The sequence below is a fragment of the Blastocystis sp. subtype 4 genome, assembly GCF_000743755.1.
Source record: "Blastocystis sp. subtype 4 strain WR1 chromosome Unknown seqid_0252, whole genome shotgun sequence".
NCBI lineage: Eukaryota > Bigyra > Opalinata > Blastocystidae > Blastocystis > Blastocystis sp. subtype 4.
Genome location: NW_014569295.1, coordinates 1 through 21,079, shown reverse-complemented (window position 1 = coordinate 21,079; position 21,079 = coordinate 1). Strand labels below are relative to the sequence as shown.

The following is a 21,079-nucleotide window of genomic DNA, read 5'->3' as shown; positions in this document are numbered from 1 at the left end:
ATGGAAGAACAACCGATGCAAGAAGAGATGTGAAGAGAATTGTTCTAGATGTATTAATGTTTGTTATAAGAATGTGAAGAGAATTGTTCTAGATGTATTAATGTTTGTTATAAGAATGTGAAGAGAATTGTTCTAGATGTATTAATGTTTGTTATAAGAATATGAAGTGAAAGGTCTTGTTCAGTGATTCTTTATCAATTATGCTCATACTATCTCAATATTCTTATATTCGTGTTATAAACGAAATGGTACTATTGATAACACGAATATAAGAAGGAAACACGCTTTTGGTTATCGTGTCGATTTCTTCTCATTCATTATATTCTATTGATTTGATTGAATATGAAATTGTCTTTGATATTCTTTGTGATGACATTATTTGTCTTTGCTGCTACTGACAATCGAGAGCAGTGTACTTCATCATTTTCTGGAATTGTATGTTATCCAGTTGATTGTTGCAATCGTTTTGTTCAATGTGTGAATGGTGTTCTTTATCCTCCTCAAGATAGTGCTCCTGGAACGAATTGTAAGAACAATGGAGTCGTGTTGGCATCAGAATGTTCTTCTGTGGAATGTCCTTCTGAGTTACCTGATTGGGGAAGTGGTACACCTGGGCCTGACTCAGGATCAGGAGGATCTGGATCTGGATCAGGAGGATCAGGAGGATCAGGAGGTGATTCGGATTCAGCAGGAACAGATGAGGCAACAGGTCAATACAAGTTGAAACCTACAAATCATGGAAAGTAGTTTCAGAGGATTGATTGAAGTTTAGTTTTGCTCTTAATCTAAATCCTGATAACATTCTTGCTTCTGTTCAAGCTATCATGTCACTTCCTTCTTATGATGATGCTAGTGCTCATCATCCTCTCAACAAGATTGGATGTAGTTTCCATCCTCAATGGAGAGATCAAAACACTCAGATGTTTATCGGTCGACCTTCAGGAACAACAACTGTAAGTGTAACAACAGTGAAGATCCGATTACCTGATAAATACTTTGGTATGTTCCTTGCTTATGGTCAGGATCACTATGGTGTTTCACCTCATACAATGATGGGATTAGCTGCAAAAGAAACATTTGCAACAGCATTATATCCTGAGAGAGACAATAGTTATTTCATTGTAGATAATGAAGATGATCACTTTAATACTCTCTCAAATGATAGTTTGTTCATTGATGGAAATAAGGATGGTCCTTTCCAAGTGGAAACTCCTTCAATGGCAACAGATGTATCTGTTCTTCCTCAACGATTCTATTTTGGAGATTCGAGTGTTCCTGTTAGTCAACGAAAACCAAGTTATATATCTGATAATGAGTTCCTTACTGACTATAATGCATTCCGTTCATATCATGATTCAGTTACAGGAGATTTCTATAAAGCAATCGTTCTCTCATGTCTAGATCTCCATTTCAGACATAACATTATTATGCAAATGACGAAACAAGGAATGAGACCTGGTTGGGATCTTCGATATGGAAATGAAGAAGCTGAAGATGCTTTAGAGTTTGCTGGAGCAATGTATACTTATAATCGTGGACTTTGGAGTGTAATGGATATGTCTCAGTGTGGTGTTGATAAGAATCCAATTACTGATTGCAAATTGGATGGATATGGAGGTCATAGTACTGATATCAATAATGTATGTCAACTATTGAATAAGGCTTCTGAAGTGTATGATTTCTCAATTAGTTTAGATGATACATTATGGTTCATTTCCAAGTTACAGGAAACCTATCCTTATAGTTCTATTGAAGGTATTCATGGTGAGATTCAATGGGATACAATGATTTCACGAGTGAAGCAGGTGTATCCTGTGATTCTATCTCATCGTAAAGCAAAGGATTCAACAGCAACAGGAATTTCATTCCGATATGATTGGCGTCTTCTTCTTGCTGTAATTCGAGCATATTTACCAAAGAAAGAAGATTTCTATGGTCCTACATTAGAGTGATTGTAATTAAAGAGAATAATGAATAGGAATATGGTGAAATGGTCATTTATGAGTCAAATTGCTCCTGAACCTCATGATTGGAGTGATTTGCCTTCATCAAATTTACGATCTTATTTGAAACGATATGGAAGTCCTTATAATGATGATGAGACAACTAGTGCTCCAACTAGTGCTCCAACTAGTGCTCCTACTGTGAAGCCAACTAGTGCTCCTACTAGTAAACCAACTAGTGCTCCTACTATCAAACCTACTACCAAACCTACTACCAAACCTACTACCAAACCTACTAATACTCCCATCAATCCTTCTTGTGGAAATGGTATCTGTGAAGAAGGAGAAACTGTATCAAATTGTCCTTCTGATTGTAAATCATATCCTGAACAACCTCTTAATCCTCCTTCATGTAATGGAATGGCAAATGGACCTTATTGCTATCCATATGATTGTTGTCCACAATACTTTATCTGTTTGAATGAACGTCTATTTGGACCAAGTTATGTATCTCCAGGAACCTTATGTTATGAAGGAGATGAAATCAGTGCAAGTGATAGTCGATGTGCTGGAATTCAATGTGGTTCAACAATTCCTGCTTCTTGTGGAGATGGTGTCTGTGCTATATATGAGAGTTGTAGCAGTTGTCCTCAAGATTGTGGTGAATGTTCAAGTCATCCTCCTGAATCTGTATGTGAAGCAAATGATATTGGATTCCGTTGTTATCCTCACAATTGTTGTGGATATGTATATCAATGTGTGTATGGATTGACTTCTCCTCTCTATCCTGTTCTATCTGGTGGAATATGTTATGATGGAAATCTTGTTGATGCAAATGTGGATGTTTGTCGAGGTGTGAGTTGTGATGAGATTCCAAGTGAGTATTGTGGAAATGGTATTTGTGAGAGTGGTGAGAATTGTGAGAATTGTCCAAGTGATTGTGGTGAGTGTCCAACAGTTGCTCCTACAGTTAAACCTACTACTGCTCCTACTGTTAGACCTACTACTGCTCCTACTGTTAAACCTACTACTGCTCCTACTGTTAGACCTACTACTGCCCCTACTGTTAGACCTACCACTGCTCCTACTGTCAGACCTACTACTGCCCCTACTGTCAGACCTACTACCGCTCCTACTGTCAAACCTACTACTGCTCCTACACAAAAACTATTTGTGGGCTATTATACCAATTGGTCTCAATATCGACAAGGAACAAGTCAATACTGGCCAGAGAATATGGATCCTACAAAGTTCACTCATTTGGTTTACGCTTTTGCTTATATCACTCGAGATACATGGCAAGTAGAACAAGTAGAATGGAATGATGTGAATGAATGGAATCCTACTCAAGGTCTTTACTATCGATTCAATCAATATGTTCGATCTAGGAATCCCAATTGTAAGACATTGTTAGCCTTTGGAGGCTGGAACTTCAATTTCTTGGAGAAGTATAAAGACATCTTCTCTGCAATGGCTGAAACACAATCAAATCGAGCTACTTGTATCAATGCTATGATTTCTTGGGTTCGAACTCATAACTTTGATGGTATTGATTTGGATTGGGAATATCCAGCATGGGAAGAATTGGGAGGTCGACCTCAAGACAAAGAGAATTTCGTTTCTCTCGTTCAAGAATTACGAGCTGCTATTGATGCAGAAGCACAACGAACAGGTAAACCAAGACTTCTTCTAACTCTTGCTGTTGCTGCTGGATATGATAAGATTGATACTGGTTATGATATTCCTCGTATTCGTGATTATGTTGATTATGTATCTGTAATGACTTATGATCTTCATGGACAATGGGAATCAAAGACAGGAGCTTCTAGTGGACTCTATCCTCCTCAGAACTATGAACCAGGGTCAATTGATGAATACTATACAGGTGATTATGCTATTCAATACTGGATTTCTCATGGAATGCCTCGTGATAAGATTGTAATGGGACTTGCTGCTTATGGTCGTGGATGGACATTAGAAAGTAGTGCTCCAGGTCAAGGATTAGGTGCACCTGCAATTCGTGGATGTGATCCTATGAAGGATACTCAACAAGAAGGTGTATTGAACTATATTGAGGCTTTAACAGTTCTGAATTCAGGAGGAGTAAGTGCATTTGATCCAACAACCACTACAATGTATGTACAGAAAGGAGATCAATGGTATTCATATGAAGATCCAAATTCAATTGTATACAAGGTGAACTACATAAAGAATGAGAATCTGTTAGGAGGAATGCTTTGGGCAGTTGATAATGATGATTTCAATAATGGAAATCCTATCATTTCAGCAATCTATTCAAATCTCTACACAACTTCTCGTTCAAGAACTGGAACTGTTTCAGGAAAGATGCTTGTCCCTTCAATCATTGGAGGTGTATTATTGATCGTTGTAGTGACAATTGGAGCTGTATATATTGTCAATAAGAAGAAGAGACGTGAATTGAGAAAGGTGAAGATTAGTTCAAGACAAAAGAAGAGAGTGAGTATTTGAAGATATAGATAGTAGTCTTGTTCTGTTTGTTTAAACCTAATGAATTGTTCTTGTGAGAATTTTGATTATTATTTAATGAGAAAGAATATCACTCAAGTATGCTCAATTAGTAGTATCTCAAATGTTAAGGTATTGCATGTTCAGTAATGATTCATAGTATTTGATTATTATGATTCAAGTGAAATGAATTGCGGGAATAATGTATTGATAACGTATTCATTCAAGAGAACTTTCTGAGAAACTTCAGATGACGAATGTATGTTGATATCCGTATTTGTTTTCAAAGATGAACATGGATAAGTCATTTAGTACACTCATTACATATTTCTTCATCAATAGAATTCGTTCTATTTGTTACTATTGCTAGTCTTGCTCTTTCTACATCTCTTCGTATTCTATTCTTGTTAAAAATGATATATAGAAGATGTGAAACCTCCTACACGAGTATGGATTGAAAATAGTGAAGGGGAAGTAGTGACCAAAGTAGAAGTGGATGGATATACTGTAATTGACAAATTGTATTTGAAGAGTGATGTAGATGAAGTGAACTGGAGTATTTCTCCTGCTCTTCCTTCTGAACTTACTCTTAGTACTACTGGAGTGATAAGTGGAAAAACAAAAGCATCCATTCCAGAAACTGAGTTTATATTCAAAGCAACGAATTCTGCTGGTTCTTCGAATAGTTCGTTCTCTTTAACAGTTCGGGGTTGTTCTTATGGAGATTATTTGTATGCTAAATTCTATTATCGTAGTCGAGGAACCTTTGTTATACGAAAAGATGATAAAGTATATTACAATGAAACTCTCTCTCAAATTTCAAATACTGATTATCCTATTTGTATTCCTAGATTGTCATATGAATATGAATTCAGTTGTGGAACCTATTCAAATTGTTATCTCTATCTTGTTGATGAACATGACTTGTATTATTTGAGTTCAATCATTTATGAAGGAGAGACAAAGAAAGGATCCTTTGAGATTACTCCTACGAAGATACCTGTCATTTCATTTCCTTCACTTATAACTGCATATGATGGTGAATCATTGAACATAAAAATTCCAATAGATGGAGTTCATGGAAATCTTAGTGTGACTCCTTCTTTACCAAAAGATGTTGACATCACAAAGGGAATGTTCATAATGTCAGGAAAGGTTTCAAAGCCTCTGTATGAGACATATACAATCACTACATCAAATTCTATTGGAACTGTTTCATTCTCATTCATTCTGGCTGTAGATGTATGTCCTCCTGGAATGACATTGATGGTAATCAATTTTCGACGTCGTACAGTGCTTGAACAATGGAAAGTATTGAATAGTCAGAATGAAGTTCTATTTGATCAGACTCAAGAACATCTATCAAACAAACATAACATCTGTTGGACTCCTGGTTCTTATCAATTTGTAATGGCAACAATAGGAGAAACTGGTGGATGGGATAGTAGTGTTAAATTGAGTGTGAATGATGAATGGGGAGTATTGAGTGAATTCCGACTTCCAGACAATCAACGAGAAGCAAGTCGACATTTCAACTTTGAATTGAGTGTTCCTGAAAAGAGTGAATGGTTGATGAATGCTGGATCTGTAAGTGGAAAATGGAAAAGTGCTCGATTCAATGATAAGAAATGGTTGAAAGGAAAGGATGGATCATGGGGCAGATTCTCTTCAAATACAAATGTGTTATATCTTCGTAAGAAGTTTAATGTGAATGATGTGAACAAATACACGTATATTCATTTGGATGTGAAACGATCGAATGATTGTGAAGTGATTGTATATGTGAATGAGAAGAAACTAATAGAACGTACAGGAGAGAGTATTGATGGATATGCTCGTTCTAGTTTCCCTGTGTCGATTCTCAAATCATCAACAATTGTTGCTGTTGAGATTCATCGTGCTTCTCATTCTCCTGAAACTAGTGAGATTGTCTTTGATCTTCGAGCGACTCTTGTATCTAGTTCGTGTATTCTTCAATCATTGAATGGAAAAGCATTGGATCCTTCTGGATCATCAGTAGTACATAGTCCTGATTATGCTTTTGATCTGGATACACATAGTTATTGGCAACCAGAGTCTCTCCCTGCAACTCTTCGATATACATTTGGAAATGATGCTTTAGTAGTAGTGAATAAGGCTTTTATACACTTACTGAAGAGTGATACTCCTTCATCTCTCCGAATTGAAGGAGTGAATAAGGACAATTCTACAGTAGTCTTATATTCAATGAAAAGTGAAACATTCTTAAGGAATGGAGAAGAAGTTATGTACTTTGAGAACTCTCAACCATTCCATTCATATCAATTTGTATTTGAAAGTTCATTAGAAGGAAGGGTATTCCAAGTATATGATGTTCGTTTCTATAGTTGTACTGATCAGAGTTGTAAGAAGAAAGGAAGTTATAGTACTTCCTATCCAGAAACAACACAATATGGAAAATGTCCATTGATGAGTGTGGGAATGAATCAAATGCATTGTGAAGAAGGAGATGAGAAGGTAAGTTGGCGAGAAGATAGATCAAGCTGTTTGAAACGAATTCCTTCTCAAGGAGTTGCTTATATCGATTGGTCATTTGTTCTAGGAAATATGACTCAATCGAATTGGGTACATGCTGAATCTCAAATGATTTCACTAGTGACTGAGAATTTGAAAGTATCAGAAGAAGAGATTGAATTCATATTGGTTCGAGATATATCAGATTCAACAACAATTCAATTCAATGTGTTGTGTCGTTTCACTCTTGAATATGAGATTGGTGATTATATATTGAAGCATCTCAACTTACTTATTCCACATTTTAATGAACTTGTGAAGAAGTATATTAAAATTCAAGCAGATGTAACAGGTTGGGTTGAAGAGGTTCATCTTCGAGAACCAATTCAGATTGGTTCTATTGTAACAGTATGTGCAACTGCAGCAATTGTATTGTTACTTGTTGGAATTGGATATTTGATTCGAATTCGTGTCTCTAAGAAGTCTCAAAAACCTTTGAAACAATTGAAAAAGGGAGAAGAGGTGAGTTTGCTTGAATCTGTTTGAAGTGTTTATTGGAATAGTTGAAATGTTGCTACATTAGAACAATCTTGTATTGAAATGTTGCTACATTAGAACTATCTTGTATTGAAATGTTGCTACATTAGAACTATCTTGTATTGAAATGTTGCTACATTAGAACTATCTTGTATTGAAATAATACAAATAAGAACATTCTTTCAATTATACTCCACTTCCATCACAATCACTTTCAACAAATTAGAAAAATGCTTCATCGATATCTGAAGATCAATTCATACAGTTTAATTCGATCTTTTGTATTCTTCAACTAACAAGTGATAATGAAGACAGAAAGCTATGGTGTGTGTTGAATATGGTCATCCATTAATTCTACAAGAAAAGAAAAGACAAGAATTAAATAAAGGAGAAGTACGAATCCGAACTCGATATGCAGGAATCAACTATGCAGGTAGAATTGATAAATGATATTGAAATGAATAGATTCACTTGCATGGATTGGTAAATATCAAGAGAAAGCAAAACTACCGTTTAGTCCTGGTCTTGAAGTTTCGGGTGAGATTATTGAATGTAATGGATGTAAGAATCGTCATGTTGGTGATCGAGTGTATTGTATCTTTTCTTCCAGTGGTGGTTATTCTGAAGAATGTGTTGTTGATGAGTCTCGTTGTTTTGTTATTCCTGATGTATGAACTATTCGTTAAATAGAACTTAGTCTATTCCTTTTGAAGTGATATCTTCCTTGGGTATAAACTTCTGTACTGCTTCATTAGGACTAAATGTAGTTGGAAATATGAAGAAGGGTGATCTTGTAACAATAACAGGAGCAGCAGGAGGTACTGGTTTAGCTGCAAGTGAGTTAAGTATTATGACTGGAAATGAAGTTGGATTTGATTGAATGAATAATGATAAGACTGTTTGTATTGTTCGAGGTACTGCTCAGAAAGAGTATTTAACAACCTTTATGAAGTCTCAGTATCCTAATAGTTGTGTTCATATTATTGATTCTGAAGCAACTCCTTCCTTTCGAGACTTCCTCAAATCCTTAGTATTCATATGAATTAGGGTTGATAGAAAGGGAGGAAGTAGTCTAGTATTTGATACTGTAGGAACAGATTCTCTGTTCTGTTCTCAATTGTTACGTAGTGTTCGATTTGGAGCTCATATCCTATTTGAGAGAAGAAAGCGGTTTCTTTGATTCAGGTCTGTTGATTATTGGTTTCTCTGGAGGTTCAATTCAACAGATTCCTGCAAATCATCTATTAGTAAAGAATGTAAGTGTGCTTGGAGTGTATTTAGGAGGTTACTTAAAGAACTGTCCTTCATGTGTTGAAGAAGTAAAAATGATTGATTGAACGAATTGTAGAGTATCAACCGATTATATTCATTGTATTTGACAAAACAACTTCATCCTCAAGTCTCTCAAGTGTTTCCTTTAAGTGAAGCAAATGAAGCAATGAAAATGAATAAGGTATATGGTAAAGTATTATTGAAAATGGATTGGTTTGTTTGTTTTAGTTGTTGTTTGATGTCTTCTCGAAAAGCAAGTGAAATCATTGTATTTGAAGATCCTGATTTGAAATATCGACAAAAGAATGATAAAGGAATACTAGTAAGAGAGTTTTGAAAGAAGTAATGAACTAGAAGAAACCGAATGAAAAGAAGAATATGAAATCATCATTTGATAAAGATGGATTCAAAGTGAAAGAACACTATAGTGAGATTGTTGAGTTTGGTAGAAAGGATATATGAAATTGATTAAATAGCTAAATCAGCATTAAGTGGTAAAGAGAAGAATGATTATGAATTGGAAAAGTTAGGAGCAGTTCGTCAACAGAAAGGTCATATTCCTATGAAGATAATGAAGAAGATGGAAGCATCTAAAGCAAAAAGAGAACGTCAACAACGTCGTTTTGTAAGTGAAACAAGAAAGAGAGTAAAGACTAGGAGAAAGTAAATCATATTGTAACAGCTACAAAGAAAAAGAAGAAAGTCCAAGTACATAAAGAACGAGAAGTGACTCCTTTCCGACAACCAGGTAACTACAAAGATGGTGTACTATATGTTTCTCTAAAGCAATTTGATCATTCATATATTTGTTAAACAAAGAAATAGAGAGCATAGTAATAAGAATCACTCGGCACTTCCAGTAGTAGAATACTTGGAGATAGACTTACTTCCTTCAGACATTGCATGTTTAGCAAGTTCACCAGGAAGAAGCAAACGAACAGCAGTTTGAATCTCAGCTCCAGTTAACGTTGCCTTGTTGTTGTAACGAGCAAGATTAATTGCTTCATCCGATAATCTCTCAAAGATATCATTCACAAACGAGTTCATAATAGCCATAGCACGTTTACTAATACCAACATCAGGATGAACTTGTTTCAATACACGATAGATATAAGAAGAATAAGTCTCCAATCTTCTTCTCTTACGATGAGCAAAATCTCCTTTCGTCTTTGTTCCTTTTGCACTTTTACTTGGTGCTTTTGCCATTTCTACAATATCATCAATTCAATCATTCTAATCACTCTTTCAATGATCCAAATTAAAACTATCACAATTCAATTTCACCCACCAAATCATACCCGTTTCATTCTACTAATTCGATCATTCCGATTATTGGGAAATTCATCTGTTCTATCCAATAAATCAACGCACCATAATTCAAATTTGTTCATCCAATGAAACAGAATTCGGGCGGGAATAAACAAAATTCGAGTAGATGAAATCAAAAATCGATGATTTGAATATGATAGATTTATTGGATCATCAAAAATCGATTGATTGTGAAGTGATAAATGAATGATGATTCATAATAGTTTTGTATCTTAAGAATGGCTGGAAAAGGAAAAGGTGGACGTGGAAAGAGTGAAGGAAAGACTCAAAGTCGGAGTTCTCGTGCTGGAATCACTTTCCCTGTGGGTCGTATTGCTCGTTACATGCGAGATATGAGAGTTGCTGATCGTATTGGTGCTGGTGCTCCTGTATATCTGGCTGCTGTTCTTGAATACTTGACTGCTGAGATTTTGGAATTAGCTGGAAATGTAGCTCAAGAAGGAAAGAAGAATCGTGTAATTCCTCGTCATATTCAACTTGCTGTTCGTAACGATGAAGAGTTGAATGCTCTTCTTGGTAATGTAACAATTGCTTCTGGAGGTGTAATGCCTTTTGTACATTCTGAATTACTTCCTGAAAAGAAAGAAGGTGAAGAAGAAGAGGAAGAAGAAGAAAAGGAAGAGAAAGAAGATGTTGAACCATCTCAAGCATATTAAATTGTACCATATTGTTGATTGTTTGTTAAAAGAGTTCACTGTTGTTTCTCATGCTTTTGGATAATCCGAATTTGAAGCCTCTCTATTATGCATTCCTTCCAGATCGTATTACTATTGCTGCCTTGAAGTCTCTTCCTCTTGGTTTTGCTTACAAGGTACTTGATGATATGGAAGACTTTGATATCTCAAAGAAGTAATCAACTAAACAAAGAATAATAAATAGAGAGACTCAAAAGGAGATTAGTGAGAATTGTAAGAAACTCTTCATTCGAAATGTATGTATATCAACAACTGAACGAGTTGTTGAACATGCTATTGTAGCAACAACAACAGATGAGTTTAGTTCCAAAGTGTTTCAGGGTATTGAACTAGAGTGAAATTGAATATGTAGATGTGAAAAAATGTTCAATAGAAGAAAGTAAGAAAGGAACTCGTCTCGAAGCTTCAAAGACACTCTTTCTAACAGCTATTCAAACTGGATTTGTTTATCATTTATCAATATTCCTTTTTGAAGAACTCTTTCTCTTGTATTCATGGATCCGAAATCACTTTCAACGAGTCGAGAAACAGAAACTTGTTTCTAAACATCATCGTTTGCTAAATAATCAAATTGAAACTACAACAACACTTCAAAGTTTCGTTAACAAGTCTTTTAAGAATCTACTTGTATGTCTAGTTGCAATTCTAGGAGAAGGACTTGGAGTTGTTCTTGGAAACTTATGTCGTCCTGGTGTTGGAGCAGTATGTGGTGGTGTTGTATGTTCAAATGCTGCATATTGGATTTAGGAGTGAGTGGTATTGTTTGTTTTAGAGAAGGATGTTACTTAACTAGATGAATCAATCATATCATTAAACAACTCAATCACTTCAAGAGAAACTCAATCATAACACTAATGAGATCAATCAGTCATAACACTAACAAGATCTATCATATCATTATAACTCCATCACTTAACTACATAACTCATCACATCACATATCTCTATAACACTAGAAATATTATCATCTATTCTCATTACATTGATTCAATCATTATCCAAAATACTACCTTGAAAGGTAGATTTATCTCAAATCCCTCAGCAGTTGCCTGTCTTTGATTCTTCAAGAATTATTTGTTCATACTCAAATGTCAAAGCATATTCTTTTAACTGGTTTGATATATATATATCTATTAACAAAAAGGAGGAAACGGTTATATCGCTTCTCATACTGCTATTGAACTATTAAAAGTGGGATACAAGTTAACTCTATTAGACAATTTCTGTAACTCAAGGTAATCTATTTGTTTAGTTTGTAAAGTAGTCGAAAAGCTCATGAAGCAACAAAGAAACTAGCTGGAGTAACTGAAGACTTGTTCTATCTAATGGAAGTATAAATAGAAGGATTGAATAAGACAAAGGCTGATTTGAACGATAAGGCTTCTATTGAAAAGGTATTTGATCAAAGAGGTCCCTTTGATGCTGTAATCCATTTTGGTGCTTTGAAATCTGTTGGTGAGTCTTGGCAGAAACCCTTATTGTATTATCAGAATAACCTTACTGGTACCTTCAATCTATTAGAAGTGATGACAAATCACAACTGTAAGAAGATCAGTAAGAAATGCTAGTCAACTTTAATATAGTCTTCTCATCTTCTGCTACAGTGTATGGATCAGATCCTGTTCCTATCACAGAAGAATCACCAGTTGGTCAAGGTCTCACAAATCCTTATGGTCGAACCAAATATATGATGGAACAAGTCTTATCAGATCTGGCAACTGCAGACAAAGAATGGACAGTGATCCTTCTTCGCTATTTCAATCCTGTAGGTGCTCATGAAAGGTAGGTAATGATAAAAAACAATTAGAAATAGTGGAGAAATTGGTGAAAGCCCAAATGGTATTCCTAATAACCTTATGCCCTATATCCAACAAGTAGTCATTGGTCGTCGTCCCTTCTTAAGTGTCTTTGGAAATGATTATGAAACTCCTGATGGTACTGGAGTACGCGACTATATTCATATCTATGATCTGGCTCAAGGCCATCTTAAAGCACTCCAATACATGTTTGATAAAATGAACAATGGAACAGAAGTCTTCAATCTTGGAACTGGACATGGATACTCTGTTCTGGAAATGCTTCATGCAATGGAAGAGGCTTGTGGCCATTCAATCCCTTATAAGATAGTCCCTCGTCGTCCTGGAGATATCGCCATCTGCTATGCAGATCCAACCAAAGCAGAACAAGTATTGGGATGGAAAGCTGTCAAAACACTCAAAGATATGTGTAGGGATGCACTCAACTGGCAAACCAAACATCCATATGGATTTGAACAACAGTAATTACAGATACAATCAGATATACACACAATAATAACAACAACAACATCGTGTTTGTTAACAATCATTATAGAGATGCGTTATTCTGCTCTTCAAACTTTCGTTCCCATTCAATTCAAGTGTACTCAGAGATCTTTGTTTCTTATGCATACTATAGTAAGATCCATTATTTCGGCCCTTTCTTCTTGAGATTGGTGTACCAGAATTCGCAATATTCATCATTTCAGCTATTTCTTAAAGACTATTATCACAATTACCTGTAGATGAAGATCCCATCTTTATGGTAGAAGTACTATTAATCATTCTGATAAGGTCTTCTTGCTTTGGTGGCGCTGAACCGGGTTGTTGAACAAAGCTAGAGCCACCACTTATAGTCTTTTTTCTATCAAGTGAGTCATTCCATTGATCCGTTGACAAAGAATTAAAACTTGAATGATTAGGAGTTGGGTCCGAAATCGAGTTATGAATGTTTTGTATGGGCTGGTATGCTCCTCCTTTTGGTCTTAATTGTACTTGCATTCCTTGTTGATTCGCTCGAAGAGACTGTTCAGAGAAGGATGATTGTCCATTTGAAGACTGAGAATAAATACTCGAAGATGCTGAAGAGGGATCTGTTGACTGGCCACCAGGTCTTGGAGAGTACATCCCTGATCCTTGATAGACTGATACCTGAGGAATATCAGGTGATGGTGAAACTGGTTGTGGAGAATTAATTGCTGATGGTGTTCTAGGTGAGACTGGTTGTGGAGAATAATAAGGTTGGTTCTGACGCTTTATTCTTTCATACTCTTTTATATCCGAAGTATATTCATCACCAAATACTTGGGCCACCTTCGTATATAATATATCATCATGACTATCCATATAATCACCACAAATTGATCGCTGATGCATTTGACGAAAACAGTCCTGAATATTTACATTTCTGGTAATTGCATATCCAAATTGGAATAATTCTTGCTTATTATTATCAGATAAGATTCCATAGCCATGAGGCAAACCATATTTGAAATTCCCTTTATAGAACAATTGTTTGTTATAGTAATACTCTCCTTGACCATGAGCTAATCCATTTTTTAGATCACCTTTATAAACTACATTATCATTGATAAATATCGAACCATTTCCTGTAGGAGGGATAATTGATTCGTTTTCATCTGTACCTTCGTAGACTTTATGACCATCAGAATCAGTAATAATTACACTTGATTCATTAAATAAACACAGAACTTTGTTTTCTTTGTCCATTTGATATATTGCCATTTTTGCAATAACACCATTTTTAAAGATTCTTGTGACTCCACTACGTTGAAATGTACGAGGGATATAGCCTCCAACTGTCTCGAACTCTCCATCTAGAACATGGAGTTCATTTTTATAGACGTCAATATAACGATCACGGATTCCATTAACATAATTTATGGAATATCTGATTCTATCCGAAGAATCATAGAAGGCACTACATCCATTAGGTATATTGTTTCTATAAGAGATTACATAACTTCCATTGTCCCAAGGAATAGTCTTGCTTACACATTCTCCATCTTTCCATGTTCCATAAATACGAACTTCTTCCTTGTAAAATGTGCACGGTCCATTGAGCTTCCCTCTAGAAAACTTCAGAGACATCACTATGTTCCCATCTTTGTTCATTACAGACACATCCCCTTCCAAATAGTTGTTGATCCATCTCCCCTGCATATGCCAACCTAATCCCTTCCACTGTAACCGTGTCTGGCTGGTTCCATCCTTGGAATGGATATTGTCGGATTCAGTTAAACCATAGTATCTCAAATCTAGAACGGGTATCAAATAGTCATCACTGAAATCATTAATGAATGGTTTCTGTTTCCTCCACGAATCACTATTGTCTGCAACCTCTTGTCTATCATCTTCATATCATCGTTGTATTATATACCAACCTGTTCTCACTCTAATTATCGATATATTGAAATCATAGTCATCACCGTTTCCCACCGTCAATTCATCAGCAATATCGACGTTACTTTCAATATTTAATTTCGACAGCTTATCTGATCCTGTCTGGGAGGTAGACAGATCGATGTTAGGAGTGAAAGAGAGTTCGAGCCTCCTGTTATCACCATGTTGTCCAGTATTTCCAGATGCACTCATCCGTCAAGAATAATTACTAACAACAAACAAATATGAACATTACATTGCATATTTCTTTGTCCATTCTGCTGCTGTCTTCTTATACAATTCAGGATTTTCCTTGCAGACTCTGGCAATCTCCGGGACCAAAGGATCATCTGGATTTGGATCATCAAGTAGCGAGCAAATGGATAACAACACCTTTGATATCGTCAGTGCTGGGCTCCACTCATTCTTTAGAATATCGAGACAAATACCACCACTGGAATTAATGTTTGGATGGTAAATCTTCGTTACAAAAGTACATCTTGGTGGCTGGAAGGGATACTCTACAAATAAGATTCCAGATACAATAGCTACCAGCCGGGAATGTAATATTTAAGAAGAATACACCGCCCTGATAAGGACTGTCCTTGGGCCCCATAATGGTGGCTTGCCATTTAAAAATGTTATCTCCAATAGGTCCAGCACTACAATTTGGTGGAGGATCTCGACTAAGAGACTGTAATTCCTTGTTTAGACGTCTAAGAGCCATCTACAAAACTATTAGTCTGTCAATTTCTCCAGTGGCAATAAGAGCACGAACACTATCGAATCACACAAACCATACGTTTTATAGTTATATTGAAAGTGGAATTGATCCCACAGGGATCAACACTACTCCACTTCCGCTAAAATGGATAGAAAATCGCGGAATCGTTTTCCTTTCAGTGTAGAATGTTCTAAACGTATTTCTAATTGAAATTTGCTGCTTGGGTGACGGATGTGACAACACATGATTTTGGTCACAGTTCATTGAGAGGTATGTCCTCCATTCTTTATCAGAAGGTGTCATTCTGATATACTTATTATGACCTCAATATCACTGCATGATAACAAAGTTCAGTCAATGTCATGAATAATCCTTGCGCTTAGTTTCAGTTTTGTATCTTTTGTTCTCTTTTTCTATACATTTAAACTACATATCAGGAGAATAATAATCAAAATCCATAAAGAAGGACTTTTTTTGTTGTGTTCTGTTTGTTAAATCGCAATTAATCAGTGTAACAGTACACATATTAATAATAATTCTAGATTCCATGAGTGTTCTGCTAAGTCAGATCAAGGCATACTGCGATTCTGCTGAACAGCCTATAGGTTCTGGATAGATGTTGTATTGATGATTAGAGTCGCTGATAATTCCAGAGGCACCGGAACCAATCCAAAAGACTTCGGATTATCTTGTGAATCCTGAAGTTGAAGTTACAATTCTTCGGAATGCTACTGTTGACTTGGAAGTATACTTATTTGGATTCTATTTATTTGAAGTTGATCTTGAAGCTTAAAGAGAAGGAAATACAATCTGTGAGAACGAAAATGCAAGAACTAAATGAGAAATGGATTCAAATATTGCAGGAGAAGGATACAATGATGAAAGTACGTTTTTGTGAGTATTTTGAGTGTAGGATCATATGAATGCTGTTGAAAGTCTACAGCTGATGACTTCTAATATTCCTGCTCCGGTAGCTCCCGTACCAGACTCAGGATTGCATAAGGAATTGATGCTTTGTAAGGATGAAAATGATCGTCTTCGCGAGGATTTGCGACGTGAAAAAGCTTCTAATGATGTGAATCCCTTTGGACTGAGTTATTGGTAGGAAAAACAGCGTTCTCTCCAGATTGAACTTAACCGCTTGACAGAAGAGAATCAGCATATGAAAGCTGATATCGAATCATATTCTGCAAGTCAGAAGGAATCGTCCTCTCTAGTTCAATCTCTTCGAGTAGATGTGTTGTTTAATTTTCAAATAGGAACGAGTAAGTGAATTAGAGTCAACAGTCGCCGGATTAGAGGCGGAAAGGGCGGCTCTTGAGAAGATTCGTGATGATCAGATTACCCAACTCAGTGCAGAGCGAGAAGAGAAGAATCGAATTAGGAATGAGCTATTGAAGTACAAGACAGAGAATACGACGGAGGAACAGGTGGATAAGGGATCTGAGAATAGTGAAATGAACACTCAGAAGTAAGATTGAACGGGGAATGTAAGTGATAGGGATGAGATGAGTCAACTCCTAACTGAACGAGATGCTCTGATGAATAAACAGAAACAGACGGAGGCTCGTTTAGAAGCATTAGAAAGTGAGTTAAAGAAGCAGGTATCCTTGCTGACGCAAACACAGAAAGCTCTGGAAGAGAGTCAGCAGGATGTGAATACTGAGAGAGTCCAGATTGCGAATAGCCGAGCTGAGGAAACACGTTTGCGAGAGAGAGTAATGGAGCTGGAGAAGGAGTTGGCTATGGTCCGTGAAGATAGTGGTCACTTCCTAGAAGATATTCAGTCCGTGAAGCAACAGAGCAGTGTTTTGAGACAGCGACTGGGAGAGAGTGAGGAACAACGGTCTTCCTTGCAGGAACAGTTGGATCAGCAGCTCATACAGTCACACGCAATAGCAGTGGAACGAGAGAAATTGAAGGTATTGAAAGAGACAGCAGAACAGAGAGTGGGTGTGTTGGAGGAGGAACTGAAGGCTATGAGGTCTCAGTCTTCAGATTGTGTGAAGCCAGAGACTCCTGTAAGTGTTAGCAATGAAGATAATACAGCAACCATTCTGAAGGAGATAGACTGTTTGCGAAGTGAATTGAAGGAGAAGGAAGAGTCATTGAACACTGCTAGACAGCAAATTGCTACACTTCGTGTTAAGGACAGTGATGCTTCCCGCTTGCTGGCACAACAAGGTCGTTTTGAGATGGAGATCACAAGTCTGCATGAGAAGCTGCAGAAACAGGAAGCATCCCATGGAGAAACTACACAGAAATTAGAAGGACGTGTAACATTTGCAGAACAAAGCTTAGAAGCTTATAAGAAAGAAATGGAAACATTTGTGAAGGAGAAAGTATTATTAGAACAGGAAACGAATGTTATGAAAGAGAAACTGAAACAAACACAATCAGAATATGAATCTGTTTGTAATGAGTTGAAGGATTGTCAGAAAACGATTAAATCATATGAAGAGATGATTGGTCAACTTCAATCCTCTGGCTCTAACAAAGAAGAATCATTACTAAGACGTGTGAAAGAAGTGAATGAGTTACGTGCTGAGGTGGTTCAGATTACAAGTGAGAAAGAATTGATCTCACAAACTCTCCAAGCTGAATCCATTCGTATGCAATCTCAGATGGAAGCATTGAATCAAGAGAATGGTCGTTTGCGTGTGGCATTAGAGCAACGAAACGATACAGAAGAGGCATCAGAATCCTTATTACGAGAAGAAGAAGCCAAGTTGGATCATTGGCGTGAAGGATTGGAGAATAGTTATAATCAGAAACGTGTATTGAAACAGGCTATGCGACAGATGATGGAAGAGTCAGCTACACAACGAGAACAGATCAACCGAGAACGACGGTCTCGCAGAGCTTTAGAACGGGAGATGATGCGACGAGAAGATGTGGAGAGCCAGACTCTGCAGGCTTCCGCTGAGAATAATCACGAGACTGAGTTTGGATCTTTTGAATGGGCTCGCAGAGTGAGAAAGGAATGAAAGATTGATGCATAGTTATCACGATTCTTGGCTCGGCATCATCCTTCATGGAGTGAATATCATGAAGAGGTTCCTGCTATGCCAGAAGAAGTGGCGATTCCTGTTATTCAAAATACGATTGAGAATTTGGAATGGCAGGAATCGGAGAAGAATTATTTATTAAATTGGATGGATTTCTTCGCTCATGGAGGTTTGCTAGAGAATGGAAATCGATTTACGAAGGCTGTTGAAGTTCAGGGCATTACCTATGATGTAGAAATAGGCTTTTATTTCTGAACTGTAGATTTTGGACGGATTTTTGACATTGATGATTCCATATTTGAAATCTGGTGTGCGCAGTGAGTACACTGTTCAAACATTTGTGAAGCAGAAGCCATCAGTGATCTGTGATCTTGAAGTACTTGTTTGTCCAGGAGGCATGAAGATTACTGGAGAGGAACTGGATGGTGAACAATCGAAAATGATGTTACATCGTTCTTAATACTGTTTCTTGATAATACCCGTTGTTTGACTTTGGCATATTCCTTCAAATCAAATCGGTATTCTTTTTAGAAGGGACTTGTTTTGAATGGTTGATAATTTCAATTCCATTTTGAGTTCTAGAGTTTCGGACTGACAAGGCAAACAGGTGTAGAAGTGGATAACCCAGATGTTTTCTATTTTTGCAGGAGCTCCTTTGTAGATATCTATCCTTTTGGATAAACTGAAATCAGGACACGAGGAAAGAGTATCTCCATATTCCAGTCTTTCGTCACTTCTTGAACGTAAGTACTCTATTGGTTTTATCATTCTAGGAGATGAAGCAACTCCTGAACAACTAATATCATGTGGAATTTGTGATGTTCTCCTATCTTCTCTCGCAGATTCCAATATTGACGCCATGGAGTTTGTTGCTATTTTGTATAAGAAATCAACTCCGGAGGATGTGGTGCTTCGTTTTATTGTTCATTTGTAGCGACTAGTATTTGCTGATTGTGGAATACCTGATACCCTACTTAACAAATTGAATGCAGATGATCCTAATCTGATTCTTCATTCTTTGAGTGTTTTACGAAATATCCTATTGATTGATATTACTGAACATGAGCGGATTTATGAAAGCGAGATTTGGCCTTCATTATCTTCTCTCTATAATAATGTTCTATTTAGGCTGAATCATCATATATAGTATGCTGATGATGTTGATCTTCTCGTACTGGCCACCATTGTACTGAATGGATTGCTTGATCCTTCTCAAGGTTCTTCTCATGAAATCAGCAAAATGGCCGAAATTATTGACTCGATTCTCCATGTTGAAGAGTATTACATGGACATTCTGCCTCTAGAGAGTGAGAACCTCGATTATTCGGAACATGAGGATTGGAGCCTCTATTTGCGCCTTTTGGCGCCTATTGAAGTATTTCTAGCTGATGGAGTCTCAGACTCATCGTTCTTTGATTCTACTATTTCTGTCATTACAGAATTTGGATCTTATTTGTAGTTATACTTGGATCGAATCATCCCGGTTCTTCTTCAAGGAATAGAACGTCTTCAATCTGCAGCTGCTTTAAAAGCATTGTCCATGTTGGTTGTGTGTAGTAAGGAAGTCTGTCACACTCTTTTGGAGAACAATCTATTGTTGATCTTAGATGGAATAGAGTTTGACGAGAACCATTGTGATGATCTGAATCGCTTCAAAATGTGGTGTGTTGTGAATATGTTAGGGAGTATTGCTGCTGGTAGTGAAGATGATGTGGAAATGATTCTAACCAGTACTCTTTGGGAGAAGATTGTTCGAATTATGCAAAGTGAAAGGTTGTATTTTGGCCTTATTTCGGAATTCGTGTATTTAGTTAGCAATTTGGTGTTTTCAGCAACGTCAGAACAAGTGAGGATGATGAATTGGATTTAGAATAGAAACAACGAATTGCGAATTCTGGATGTGTATTCGTTCTGAACAGCATGATGAAATCCAGTAAGGATGAGCAACTATGTAATCTTGCTGCTGGCTCTCTTTCTCTTCTAACAGATGTTTTATTTGATCATTTGATTTATGAATAGGATCAGATTGATGTGGATTTGTATGATTCTGCTGTTTTAGGTCATCCTGATGAATGTGGTAGAGATTAGATAGGTGTATTTTAGTTGTAGCAGAAGAGTTGATACCTTATCCATTTGATATTTTTGAGGATAGTATGATGTAATAATGGTGTTATGTGTTTGTTCGGAAGAATGAGTACAGAAAACCTAAATTCGGCCTCCACAAATACATTCTACTTGAGTCTTCAAAAACCAATTCAACAAATTCTTTGTCCTAGAAGAAACGGAGTATGCAAGTATAGAGCAAAATGATTGAAATTACTCGATAGGTGAATTCTGGAGCTGGTTTCAGTGGATTGCTTCGAAACGGATACAAATCGTTTTCTGGAACACAA

General features: G+C 36.6%; 11 protein-coding genes across 11 annotated transcripts; 8 read left to right on the top strand and 3 right to left on the bottom strand.

Annotated features, from left to right (window-relative positions):
- Nucleotides 1–369: 369 nt before the first annotated feature.
- Nucleotides 370–4,433, top strand: JH06_4777 (chitin binding; the record flags this gene model as incomplete). Its single annotated transcript, XM_014670603.1, has 3 exons — nt 370–743; nt 773–1,948; nt 1,979–4,433. The coding sequence occupies 3 exons, from the start codon at nt 370–372 to the stop codon at nt 4,431–4,433; spliced, it is 4,005 nt and encodes a 1,334-aa protein (XP_014526089.1).
- A 292-nt stretch (nt 4,434–4,725) lies between these two features.
- Nucleotides 4,726–5,976, top strand: JH06_4778 (hypothetical protein; the record flags this gene model as incomplete). The annotated part of the gene is made up of 4 exons (XM_014670602.1): nt 4,726–4,741; nt 4,773–4,823; nt 4,855–5,909; nt 5,935–5,976. 4 exons carry the CDS (start codon nt 4,726–4,728, stop codon nt 5,974–5,976), a joined length of 1,164 nt encoding a protein of 387 aa, XP_014526088.1.
- Nucleotides 5,977–6,656: 680 nt separating this feature from the next.
- JH06_4709 (hypothetical protein) lies at nt 6,657–7,469 on the top strand (the record flags this gene model as incomplete). The annotated part of the gene is made up of 1 exon (XM_014670601.1): nt 6,657–7,469. One exon carries the CDS (start codon nt 6,657–6,659, stop codon nt 7,467–7,469), a length of 813 nt encoding a protein of 270 aa, XP_014526087.1.
- A 312-nt stretch (nt 7,470–7,781) lies between these two features.
- Nucleotides 7,782–8,797, top strand: JH06_4710 (NADPH:quinone oxidoreductase; the record flags this gene model as incomplete). Its single annotated transcript, XM_014670600.1, has 6 exons — nt 7,782–7,893; nt 7,926–8,128; nt 8,158–8,325; nt 8,356–8,490; nt 8,521–8,584; nt 8,646–8,797. The coding sequence occupies 6 exons, from the start codon at nt 7,782–7,784 to the stop codon at nt 8,795–8,797; spliced, it is 834 nt and encodes a 277-aa protein (XP_014526086.1).
- Nucleotides 8,798–9,575: 778 nt separating this feature from the next.
- JH06_4711 (histone H2b) lies at nt 9,576–10,123 on the bottom strand (the record flags this gene model as incomplete). Its single annotated transcript, XM_014670599.1, has 2 exons — nt 9,576–9,940; nt 10,045–10,123. The coding sequence occupies 2 exons, from the start codon at nt 10,121–10,123 to the stop codon at nt 9,576–9,578; spliced, it is 444 nt and encodes a 147-aa protein (XP_014526085.1).
- Nucleotides 10,124–10,279: 156 nt separating this feature from the next.
- JH06_4712 (histone H2a) lies at nt 10,280–10,914 on the top strand (the record flags this gene model as incomplete). Its single annotated transcript, XM_014670598.1, is given in 4 exon segments — nt 10,280–10,615; nt 10,647–10,750; nt 10,846–10,858; nt 10,873–10,914. The coding sequence occupies 4 exon segments, from the start codon at nt 10,280–10,282 to the stop codon at nt 10,912–10,914; spliced, it is 495 nt and encodes a 164-aa protein (XP_014526084.1).
- Nucleotides 10,915–11,843: 929 nt separating this feature from the next.
- JH06_4713 (UDP-glucose 4-epimerase) lies at nt 11,844–13,037 on the top strand (the record flags this gene model as incomplete). The annotated part of the gene is given in 6 exon segments (XM_014670597.1): nt 11,844–11,868; nt 11,900–11,990; nt 12,020–12,086; nt 12,117–12,309; nt 12,324–12,537; nt 12,569–13,037. 6 exon segments carry the CDS (start codon nt 11,844–11,846, stop codon nt 13,035–13,037), a joined length of 1,059 nt encoding a protein of 352 aa, XP_014526083.1.
- Nucleotides 13,038–13,268: 231 nt separating this feature from the next.
- On the bottom strand, nt 13,269–14,735 carry JH06_4494 (hypothetical protein; the record flags this gene model as incomplete). Its single annotated transcript, XM_014670596.1, has 1 exon — nt 13,269–14,735. One exon carries the CDS (start codon nt 14,733–14,735, stop codon nt 13,269–13,271), a length of 1,467 nt encoding a protein of 488 aa, XP_014526082.1.
- A 471-nt stretch (nt 14,736–15,206) lies between these two features.
- JH06_4493 (ubiquitin-conjugating enzyme) lies at nt 15,207–15,681 on the bottom strand (the record flags this gene model as incomplete). The annotated part of the gene is made up of 2 exons (XM_014670595.1): nt 15,207–15,475; nt 15,507–15,681. 2 exons carry the CDS (start codon nt 15,679–15,681, stop codon nt 15,207–15,209), a joined length of 444 nt encoding a protein of 147 aa, XP_014526081.1.
- Nucleotides 15,682–16,225: 544 nt separating this feature from the next.
- JH06_4492 (hypothetical protein) lies at nt 16,226–19,146 on the top strand (the record flags this gene model as incomplete). Its single annotated transcript, XM_014670594.1, has 9 exons — nt 16,226–16,283; nt 16,314–16,423; nt 16,455–16,562; nt 16,592–16,753; nt 16,784–16,909; nt 16,938–17,149; nt 17,180–18,650; nt 18,681–18,917; nt 18,949–19,146. The coding sequence occupies 9 exons, from the start codon at nt 16,226–16,228 to the stop codon at nt 19,144–19,146; spliced, it is 2,682 nt and encodes an 893-aa protein (XP_014526080.1).
- An 87-nt stretch (nt 19,147–19,233) lies between these two features.
- On the top strand, nt 19,234–20,848 carry JH06_4491 (hypothetical protein; the record flags this gene model as incomplete). The annotated part of the gene is made up of 10 exons (XM_014670593.1): nt 19,234–19,261; nt 19,294–19,343; nt 19,379–19,433; nt 19,460–19,593; nt 19,621–19,803; nt 19,834–20,115; nt 20,146–20,532; nt 20,562–20,675; nt 20,706–20,763; nt 20,796–20,848. The coding sequence occupies 10 exons, from the start codon at nt 19,234–19,236 to the stop codon at nt 20,846–20,848; spliced, it is 1,344 nt and encodes a 447-aa protein (XP_014526079.1).
- Between the last annotated feature and the right edge of the window lie 231 nt (nt 20,849–21,079).